At 44.0% G+C, this 11560-nt stretch overlaps 1 protein-coding gene across 1 annotated transcript in view; it reads left to right on the top strand.

Annotated features, from left to right (window-relative positions):
- Positions 1–1261: 1261 nt before the first annotated feature.
- The window catches only part of umps (uridine monophosphate synthetase), a 118130-nt gene continuing 107831 nt past the window's right edge, over positions 1262–11560 (top strand). The window contains exon 1 of the mRNA XM_084315036.1: positions 1262–1491. Coding sequence (XP_084171162.1) covers positions 1342–1491 — 150 coding nt within the window. The 5' untranslated portion in view covers positions 1262–1341. The remainder of the gene's footprint in view (positions 1492–11560) is intronic.

The raw sequence follows: 11560 nt of genomic DNA, 5'->3' as shown, positions 1-11560 counted from the left end.
GGTAAAATGCATGTGCACATTTGAGCTGTAAATTATTTTATCTGTGATATATTTAGGACTGTGGGTTGTGATCACTTTATGAAAACAAATTAAAAGGTTGGCAGAAAGTCTTTTCTCAACACTCCGCCAACTAAGACGTTCATGCATTTGAACAACACTAGTCCTATATGAACAACCAAGAACGAGTCTTGCCGCCTAGTACAATGGAAAGTGTCTTTAGGTAATAGGCCTTATCTTTGCCCAGGTAGGCCTATAACTTCTACCACTTGCGTAAACAGTAGGTTGTGAATTGCACTGGCCAGGGTTAACTCACTAAAGGGTTAACTAAAGCTAAGACCTAGGGAGTGAGGTTCCACCAAGGAAACTATAAAATAAGGAAGGGTCATCAGTCACTGTATAGTGTGTGAACGCACATTGGTGCCAAGTGTGGAAACGTTCAGTTCGGCTGACATTGAGTTGAATGGGATTGTCAACTCATCGTCATTTAAACAGGTTATTACATCGAATGTCAGAATCATCAGCAATTTGTTGCATTGTTAACTAGCTAACGTTTTATATATTGGTTGATGTACATTTCTTCAGATAGCAGTATATTTTAATATAGGCTTCAATAGAACTGACACTAACGTCTGACACCAAGCAGAGCATAGCACGCTGGTATTCTGACGTAATGACCCTTCCTTCTTTTATAGATTCCTTGGGTTCCACCTGTGATTTTCCTCCATTGTAGCCACCCATTGAAAATCAAAACTACAAGTATTAGAGAATCAGAAATCAGAAATTTCTTTATTGCCAAATAAGCTTGCAGATACAAGGAATTTGTCTTGGTCATTTGGTGCATCAACATTAACAGACAATTAAAGTAGAATAAAATAAAATGGAATATATAAACTTATTAGAATAGAAATACAATAGAATAAAATATAGGACAGGACTGTATACAATTGTGCAGGATTGTAAGTAGGGTATACACTAAATTAGAATACAGCCACGCCGTATTGTGTAGGTTCATAATATTTGACAGATGTATATTTAATTATTATACTGTCACAACCAATAAAGGTAAATGTTTTAACTTAATCTTTGAGACTTTTTTTTGTTGGGAAGACTACAACAAAAATGATGAACAGATACTACTTTGTTTGTTGTAGCAGGGTTGTCTGACCAAATGTGGCATGATGTGACTACAACTCCCACGACTCCTTGCGCGCGGCGCTTACATGCGGAAGTGATAGTTTTTCGATCAGTGGGGAAAGGAAAACCAACGTGACTCCACTTCACATAAGAAGTAAGGTTCTGCTCTTTCTCTGGTGTCTAGATTCGCGTTGGAAGAAAAAAAAGATGGAGAACGTTTGCGTGGATAGTTTGATTCTGAAGCTCCACGACGTCGACGGGGTGAAATTCGGGGAGTACAAGTTGAAAAGTGGAATGATTACCCCGATTTACATCGACCTCAGAGTCCTGGTGTCCCACCCGTCTCTCATGAACCAGGTAAACACGTGTTGTCGTCCATGTGGATTCCAGGGTTGACACTCAAAAGCACAACGTCAGCTCATGTTTGCTAACTGCTAAACGTTAGCACTGACAGTTCATTCACTTAAAGGAAAACTCCAACATTTTGGGAAATTAGCTTATTTGCTATCTACCCTGGAGTTAGACAAGAAGATGCATACCTTTTTCTTCTCTGTGCATGCAGTAGGAGTAGGAAGACGTTGGGAACTAGGCTAATGGAGGAACCTACTTCCAGTGACTGACGCTAAGCTAGGCTAACGGTGCACGTCTTCCTACTCCTACTGTATGCACAGAGAAGAAAACAGGTATGTATCTTCTTGTCTAACTCCAGGGTAGATGGCAAATCATTTCCCAAAAGGTTGGAGTTTTCCTTTAAGTAAAAGTAAAAAACCTCACAATAGTAATGTGATGCTGAAAGTAAAGGGCCTCTGTTCAAAAGTAAAATAATAATACAGTATATAAGTATTTGTATATTGAATGTGTTTGACACATCAGGGACCCCTAGCTGAGAATATCATTGTTTTTAAGATGTGATTTGGTCCAGGATCCCATAGTCTTTAATGTATGTAAGTGGAGAGTGTGAAACCTATAATCAGAATAGACATTATTCTTGTATTCTCTCTCATTGTTCTACTTCTAGTGAATAAAATAGTAGTACAATTACTAATTTAGCTGGGGACCCCTTGGGACCCTCTCAAGGACCCCTGGGACCACTTTGAGAACCACTGTTCTATGCAACATTTTTCTTAAAAGTAACTAGTAACTAGATGGGTTCAGATAAATGTAGTAGTTAAAAAAAAAGTTAACTTTCCTAAAATTAAAATCATTACAAGTACCTCAACAATTTACTTAAGTAACAGTGTGTTACAGTACTTGAGTAGTTTTCTAACTCTGGGATTCCTCTCACCTCTTCCAAGGCCTCTTATTACATAACTCTTACTACGTTGACACTCAGGCAACCATTCTGACACAGTGACCTGAATGAATGAACACTTTATTTAACAGATTGCAGAATGGGTACAATACAGTACGGCTCAATACACACAATTGTTAAGGGGATGCAGACCAGAGAAAGACGTTTATCTTGTTTACATCAGGGTCCCCCATTTTCAATTCATACCTTCATTTGCTAGATATGTTGTCATACAAGACAGACTGTTCTCTTTGCCAGAGGCGGAAGCTGGAGCGAGAGAGAGAAAACGGTCACTATTATTCACTGCATATTCCTTTTTGTGAGATAAACTTTGGCTTTATTTCATTGAAGTTCTTCATTTTGTCATGGAAACCCCTGGGACTCCTTTTAATGACCTTTGACCCACCTTTTGAGAACGTACGGTTATGTATAACCATAGTTATGAGTATAGTGACTCTGCGTCATACTGTAATACTCTTCCATATCAGTATTAGCTAGGGCTGGGCGATATGGCCTAAATATGATATCACGATATTTTCTGACCTTTCGGCGATACACGATACGCATCACGATGTTTTTCTTTTTTTCCCCAAACAATTCATTATGAGGCTTACCAAGACAGTATTTGAGTTTGCAAGCTAACATTAAAGACAAAATAAAATACCCATGCATTTAGCATTTTTATATTATATATTAGATTTAGATTATTGGATTATTAGATTATATATTGCATATATTTAGCAATGAGATATTATATGATTTAGATATGAAATATGATGAATTGAAAATGGGGGACCCTGATGTAAACAAGACGAAAGTCTTTCGCTGGTCTGCATCCCCTTAACAATTGTATGTATTGAGCTGTACTGTACCCATTCTGCAATATGTTAATAAAGTTTTAAATCAATCAATAGGATTTTAGCATTTTTATGAAACTACTGTATATTTGTATGTCTCTAAATGTTTTGATGAATTGAAAATGGAGGACCCTTATGTAAAAAAGCCGAAAGTCTTTTTCTGGTCTTCATCCTCCAGTCAGTCCACTGTTGTTGTATTGAGCTGTACTGTATTGTACCCATTCTGCAATCGTTAATAACGTTTTCATTCATTCAATCATTCGCTTGTACCCGCCCTGCTGTTCTTAGCACCAATCGGCAAGCAGCGCTATTCTTTTTTTACTTCCTGAATGCCCTCCTTGATTTTAACGAGAGCTCAGCTCAACGACAACAACAACAGCTCACCGCAGCCGACGAGTGATTACTAGCGCACCGCAGCATGACAACGAGGCATAATGATTTTACTGCAACAAATGTTATAATAAAAGCCTTTCCATACATCTGTCTGATTGAAAACTTTATTAACAGACCGCAGAATGGGCACGCACAACTCGGCACGGACTGAGATATGAACAGTAACGCTTGCTATCTATGTCGTCATAGGACGTTGCTATGTTTGGGTAAATACGCTGATGTGTAACTATATAACGTGTAACTATATAATGTTGATGCCACAAAACGAATGCCTTTGTTAATCATAAGTACTAACTAACTTTGATGCAGTAGTGTGTGTGCGGGAGCGGCGTTGTTCAAAAGTTTGAACGGGGTGGACCAGATTGACGCGACACAATCCTCTTGGGCAAAACATCACGATATCCACGATACGTTAAAAAAGTGTATCGTTAATGAACTGTACCCGATATTTATATAATATCGTCATATCGCCCAGCCCTAGTATTAGCACTGAACACATTTTCACATGCACCTTTACACACATCATCTGTCTGGCCACACCCCCATCCGCTCCTCTACATAAGCAGGGGTGTGGCCATACTAACAGCTCCTTCCCAAGTCTTTCACCACAAAGGCAAGACCACAGGGTCCTCACTCAGTGAGTTTGACGCAGAGCGTCACTATACTCGTATAACTATGGTTATATACATAACCGTACGTTATATATCGTATAGCTCCGCTCTGCGTCATACTGTAATACAGGAGCTAAGCAGAGCGAGAGCTCGACAAATGTACCCGCTGAGGTCCCCCACAACTAGGGCTGACCTTCGAAGCTTTTTTTGGCAATTGAAGCTTCGGGGCCGAGCTTCGATTTTAATTCGAAGCTTCGAGAGAAAAAAAAGAGAAAAAATATTAATTATAATATTTGTTTTTATTTTATTATTATTATTATTTTTTTATCTTATGTTGTGGGACTTGTACAGCACCTTGGTAAACTTTGTTGTTTTTAAATGTGCTCTATAAATAAAGTGGATTGGATTAATTAATTAATTAAGTAGCCCCTTTCGTGACTGTGACGCAGCCAACAAGGTTTCACTCTGCTGCGCTGCCTGGGTGCAGTGGGGCTGCTCTCACAGCCAACGACATGACATTACATAATTATGTTGCAACCTTCGTCTATCAAGCAAACAATTATATTATATTTAATTTATAATTATATCAGACAATGCTCCTACAAAAGCAGATGATTACAATTAAATGATCCAACTTGGTAACACATTAGTCATAGCGGCATATGCATAGCCTTATTCATATTTTGTGTGGCATTGCCGTCGTGTACAACGATACTTACGTTTTTTAGGTGATTTGACAAAGTTGTTGTAGAGTTGTGATATGCCATTTTCTTCTGGCATATCTGGCACTCGGCTTTTTGGGCATTGTCTTTGCATATTTTAAAGTGTAACCACACGTCTGATGACTTCTTCGTCGACATGTCTGCTGCACATGTCCTTGTTGTTTTCAACACAGATAATCTCCACCATGTGCTTGTTGTAGAGAGGTGTAGTCGAGGTGCCGCTTACTTTAGTAAAACATTTAATTTTATAATTTTTTTAAACTTAGATTTCTTTTTTATGTTCGAAGCTTGTGCCATCGAACAAAGCTTCGAAGTATTTAAGACAGCCCTACCCACAACCATCAGACCCGGGGAGGACCCGAGCCCCCGGACCCCCCTAATGGAGGATGGGAGGGTATCGGATCCGACTGTGCGAAGAGGAGATTAGCAACTCAACGCACAGGGTGAGCAGACCGTGGGACTTACCCACGACTACACAAACGCGCAACCCACATGCCACTAGGGAACGAACGGAAGGAACAAACCCCCGTTACAACCCCTAACATCACTGGGTCAAGAGCAAAAGCCCAACCCCGTGGCAAGGCCGTAGCAGCGGAGCACGAAGGAGGACCCAGACCCAGGAAGGGACTGGACCCCCCCCCCCCCCGGAAAAGGGCGCCTGGAGAGGCCAACAACGCCGCAGCATCGAGACCCCACCAGGCGGTCACTAGTGACACCACCCCCCACATCGCCAGCGTATTCGGACAGGGCCCATCCAAGAGCAGGCCCTTCCCCCCTACAGCATGCCGCCCGAAGCACTCAAGAGGCTACACCCACAGCGGGACCAGGCAGCGGACCGGGGAGACAACCCCCAAAAGAGGTCGATCCCTCAATCCAGGCAACAGGCCACTCGACCTGAGCCTGGAGCACTGCGGACTAGACAGGCGCCAAAGGGGTCTGCTGAAACAGCACCCCGGCGGAAGGGGCGTATGCTGGCATGCTGTGCACCATGTCGCAGCCTCCACAAAAAAACCCTCGACTCTAGAGGGGCCGAGAAGGCTGACATGATTGGCAGACGTCATGAAAGGTGAGGGGGCACACTCACAGGTAGACTGGGCCAAACCCGGCCTACCCCGAGAGTTGACTCCGCTACCAACACACCAGGGAACCAACCACCCCCTTGGTTCTAACATGAGGCGGTTGTTCCTATAACCCCCCAAGAAAAAACTCAAACACAACTGCGGGTATACACTGGCTATACCGCAGTACAAGTGTTTCAGTTTTCAAGAAGGGGTTAACCCAGGCCAACAGGTAGACGAAAACAATTTAGAACCCGTGCCCGGCGGACCGGGACGTACACAGGGATGCCAGAGGAGTTCTACAAGAACCACCTCAACAGCCCCCTCCCAGCCCCGCCAAGCAGAAGAGAGGGGCGAAAAAGAATGGAGAAGGACCAGGCTCCTTCAGCACAGCGCAAGGTACAACACAACACGGACCAAGCAACAGTGAGGGGTAACACGTAGTAACATAACCACGAACATCTCCATAACGTCAAACCCTGCAACGCCCGGGCCGACCCGGCATTTTCCCCCCTGAAAAAAGCACAAGTCCCTCAGGGTACCAGAACAGCAGATCTGCGCCCCGGCGGACAACGGGTTAACTGACCTGGTCCGGCGCGACCAGAATCAGTCCCGTGTCCTAATCACGCCGCCATCCCCAGTCCCAGGAGGGGGGTAGGTACGCGTGTTGATCCAAAACATTATAGAGGGCGCCACCCAGGCGGTCCCCTTCGTACCGCGCCCAGTGGCCCACCCCAAGGGCGTGAGACCCCTCTCTACCAATGCTTTCGGAAGAGACAAACTCCATCCCAGTTGCCCCATAAAAACGCTGTTTCAATGATGAGCAACCAAGGCGCGCAAGCCCATGCGTGGTTCCTATCAGAAGCACCCAGGGCCAGCACTATGTACACGTCGAGACCCAAAACATATCAATGGACATTCTAACAAGAACCCAGATACCGTTCCTCCAAGCCGCCTGGGAGAACGACAAGAAGCCGCTTTTTTCACAGAAAAAAATACGGACATGGGCCCCATACGACACGGCTGAGGGAAAACAACACCCCGTCAACCATGCTCCATAAAAGAGGGGATGGGGAGCGACGTACCCTATGACGGGGGGAATCCCATGACTCAACCGACCATTACAGGCGAGGAGTCAGCCAGGGAACTCCCTAAACAATACCCCGTCAACCTGCTCCATAAAGGAGGGGACGGGGAACCCCCAGAGAGACTTCCCACGTGAGCAATACATTGAAAAGCTTATGTAACATTGAGCCACGTGACCAAAGGCTCAAGATACATATATACAGAGCGTAGCAGAACTCTTTGAGTTCCTATGCACCGCAACACCAACTTGACAATAACAGAGAACTACGCTAGCCACAGACGACAACACGTCTGCGAACAGGGTTTATAACAAGGTCGAGGTTTATGTGTGAACACGACACCCGTGTTTCATGTTTCAGGAAAAAAACACAGAAGATCGAGAGAGAGGGTCTATAAGACCGTGGTACAAGCTACACACACGAGTACTTCTGCAGGCCAACACTCCAGTGTTGTGGCTCAATGCCACTGTTTCAAATGTAACAGAACACACAACCCTCTCAGACAACGGTACATTTTTACCACTATAGGAAGAAACATATTTCTTCAGGACGAGGAAAGAAAAAGCCTTTCGACTGAGTGTTAGCTACAGGCCTTGCTAAGCACATATATATGTAGCGACCAGCTAAAGACTAACAAGTCCTGCTCTCCTATCAACCCCACAACTTAGGCGAGGGTTCTACACATCGTATCCCCAACATATGCAGTGAATAAACACACAGTTTGTAACAAAAAATAGTCCCTCCTAGGAGGGACCTTTTTATTATAGTAACAAATATCATATTTGCGGCGGGGAAGGGAACGGCGGGGAAAGTCACTTAGCGGCGCCTGCCGCGAACAGCGCAGTGTTTGCCCCCACGGGGAGCAGGCCCGGAGGGACGGTACTGGGGTGCCTGGTCACGACGATCCCTACCGTCACCTCCAGGCGTGGGTTGGCTGGCTGTGGCGGTCGAGGCACTCTCTCTCCTCCTGGCCTTCCTGGCCGAAGGTCCAGCAGTGGTGGCGACGGTCGCGGGTCCCCGACGACGTGGCCTCCGTCGAACCTCACCGGCAACATCGGGTGGGGGAAAATGTGGCTGGAGCACTGCACGCTCCTCCTCCATGTCCCTGCAAGCAGCTGTCATCGGCTGCATTGCCGACCCGAAGAGCCCAGCATCGGAGAGGGGGGCCGTGAGCAAGGGAAGTCTTTTCCGCTCCGGCACCCACGCCTGCTCCAGCCAAAGGTGGTGCTGGGTTAGAGTGGCCAGGGCGCGTACTTTCCCGGCGGCGATTGCCTGCAGCTGTATCAGGTGCAGGATGGCTCCAGCCGCCTGGGCGTGCAGGAACTGATGGTGTTCGTCCAGCACCGCGCCGCCCGCCATCATCCCTGACATGAAGCGCGCCAGCTGCGCGATGTTGGATGTCGCAGCTAGGCTCTGTGTCGGGGCGATGAATGACTTGTCACTCCAGTTGGCCAACCGCCTAGCCGATTTCCCTTGGGGAACCGGCTTCCGCAACGGCTCCCACACCACCTCAGGACAAAGGAGAGACGCCATCGGGCTATCAAGCCGAGGCACCCCTTCCTTCAGTCCCTCGATCAAACCCACCACCCGCGTGACTTGCATGTATGCCGCGGGTAAGGCCAGTGATGCGGGAGATTACCTGTCCCTGACGCACGTAGGCCTTCATTGAGGGGAAGAATGGGCAGACAACGCCCGTCTCCCTCACAGGACGACGTTGCCATAGACCTATCAAGTCATCGGGCACAGGTGCAGGCAGTGGCTGCGGCAACGGCACGCCATTAGCGGCTGCGGCTGCCGCCATGAGCTCCGGGAACAGTAGAGGAGTGGATGGGGGTGTGGCCAGACAGATGAGGTGTGTAAAGGTGCATGTGAACATTTATTCAGTGCTAATATTGATATGGAAGAGTATTACAGTATGACGCAGAGCGGAGCTATACGATATATAACCACTGTTCTAAGTAGCTCAGTCGTTTTAGGTCGGCCCTTTTTAAAAGCATGGGTCATCTTGGGAAGGTTACCGAACTTTGGAGACCAGACAGACTCACCTGGGATTCCTCCTAGTGAAAGATCTTGTAACGTCTACCCCCTGTTACCCCCTGTCATGTACTGTGAAAACACAATGACCTAAAGATTTGATGCACCGATGTGAAAATTGTGGCCGATACCGATAACCGATATTAATATTGCTGTTTTGGCCGATACCGATATTTACCAATGTCGATATCTCTGTATAGAAAACACTTTTTTATGATAATCAAATAAAGAGCTATTTTCCAAAATGCATAATTTTTTTACTTTAGTAACTTATTTTCAGAAATGACTGATATTTTGAAACTATTTAAGGGCAAAACATGTAAAAAAAAAAAAAAAAAAAAAATAACACTTTGGCTGCCTAAGGTTAAATTCATGATATACCATAGATTGCCAGCGCTATTTGTCTATGGAGAAAGTCCCCTTCTTTGCAGGGCTATAACTTTTTAAATTCTATTGCTACATTGCCATTATTAGGGCCCATTCAAAGTCCTATATGTATTGTTCATTGTGTAGCAACGTTAAACTTTTTCATTCACATATTCATAGTAAAGTATGGTCTAATGCAGGGGTGGCCAACCAGTCAGAGACTAAGAGCCACAAAGAAATGACTGTGGTACCACAAAGAGCCACACCATATACCAGCGTTTCTCAACCTTTTTTTTTCAGTCACGGCACCCTTCATGTGTTTATAGGTCTCACCCTCTGGCCTCTGAAGTTGCTAATGTCTTTTTTATTTGGGCCTCACAGGGTTAAAAGTACCCTGTGAGACCCACGGTTGCAAAATTACAAAATCACTTTTAGCCATTTAAAAAAATAATGTTTATTTAAAAAATGTTAAAGGGGAAATTTTACTATTTCTTTCACTATTTGGGAACTTTTACACAATTCCTGTGAGTCTATGGAACACCTAGGTTTTTTTCAAAAAAATGCATTGTTTTGTATTTCTAATCAAGTACTAAAAACCGCATTTTTCTACCTTAAGATCTTAAGCCGTTTTGAGGCTGGGCTCCAACCACTGTGTGGCCTGGTGCCAACTGCCACATCAACTGCCACATTATTATGCAGCTGAGAAATCTCTGACATCACAGATATGCACATTTTCAGATGACTCAGTTCAGTGAGGGTGAATATTGTGAGAGGAGAATTGGAAGAATTCGCCAATATGAGAATTAGAGACATATATCCTATTAATATAAGTCCACATAGCTAAGAAACAATGGTAAACACTGAAAAAAGCCATTTATAAGATAGTTCCCCTTTAAGCACATGTATAGTCAATTGGTCCTGTTGTTCAGCCTCACAATGCTATTTGATAGTAAATGTGTTTATATGTCCCACCCTCTGGCCTCTGAAGTTGCTAATTTCTTTTTAATTTGGGCCTCACAGGGTTAACCTCTTAAGCCCGAGATATACAGTAAAAGTGTATATTTTCAGCATTATGTTTGTTTACCAATTATTTGAACTGTTATTAGTGAAATATAAGATTATAGAAATCTCAGGGCATTGAGTCGGAAACCGGTGCATATTGACAGGAGGAAGTGGCACAGCCAAAAGTGAGTGTAGTCTTTTGAAGGAAGAGACTCAGGGCTTTCAAATTTCGAAAAACTACCCTACCCAGCTCACACCAGCCCCTGTCAATCATCTGACTTCTGGATTTACTTTTTAATTTCTCTTATTTTTTGGGATTATCTCCCACAAACCTGAACGTTATTGCCATAAAACAGAACGCAGTTAGTTTCTCTACCTTTCTGTGAACGTCTTGCAAAAAACGGTGTTGCAATATGATGAAAAATGGTGGAGAAATTTACATTATAAAAAAGATGGCAGAATTCAGTACTGTATCTACAAAACCTTCTGTTTAATCATCTTCCCTTTATTCATTTGCTTAGATTTTTCAGGTCTGGTCAATTTTAGCATGGTGTTATTTACAGTCAAAGATATTTTTTTTTTAAATAGAATTGATATTCTCCTTTGGTTCATTACAATTTACTCAAGCCTAGTAACAGACACACTATTTCTGACACTGATCCATATATGTCCCTAGATTCAGATACCAAGAACATGCAAATGGACCATTTAAAAAAAAAAATTTAAATGTTTATTCTATGTCCTTATGGAATGAGTGACATAAAATAAAAAAAAGTAAAAAAAAAAAAAAAAAATGTTATGGATGGAAGAGCCGCACATTGACGGGCAAAGAGCCGCATGCGGCTCGCGAGCCGCGGGTTGGCCACCCCTGGTCTAATGTATAAGTATGTTTTCATCTCTTTCTGCAGCTTTCTCCAGAACGTGATATATAGCCCCAAATGCATTATATTGATGATGAAATACAGTTTGATGGCAATCAGCGCGATATAAAAAATTCCAACTAGACG

The sequence above is a fragment of the Notolepis coatsorum genome (genome assembly GCF_963971535.1).
Source record: "Notolepis coatsorum genome assembly, chromosome: 5".
NCBI lineage: Eukaryota > Metazoa > Chordata > Actinopteri > Aulopiformes > Paralepididae > Notolepis > Notolepis coatsorum.
This window is presented reverse-complemented; position numbering and strand designations above follow the sequence as displayed.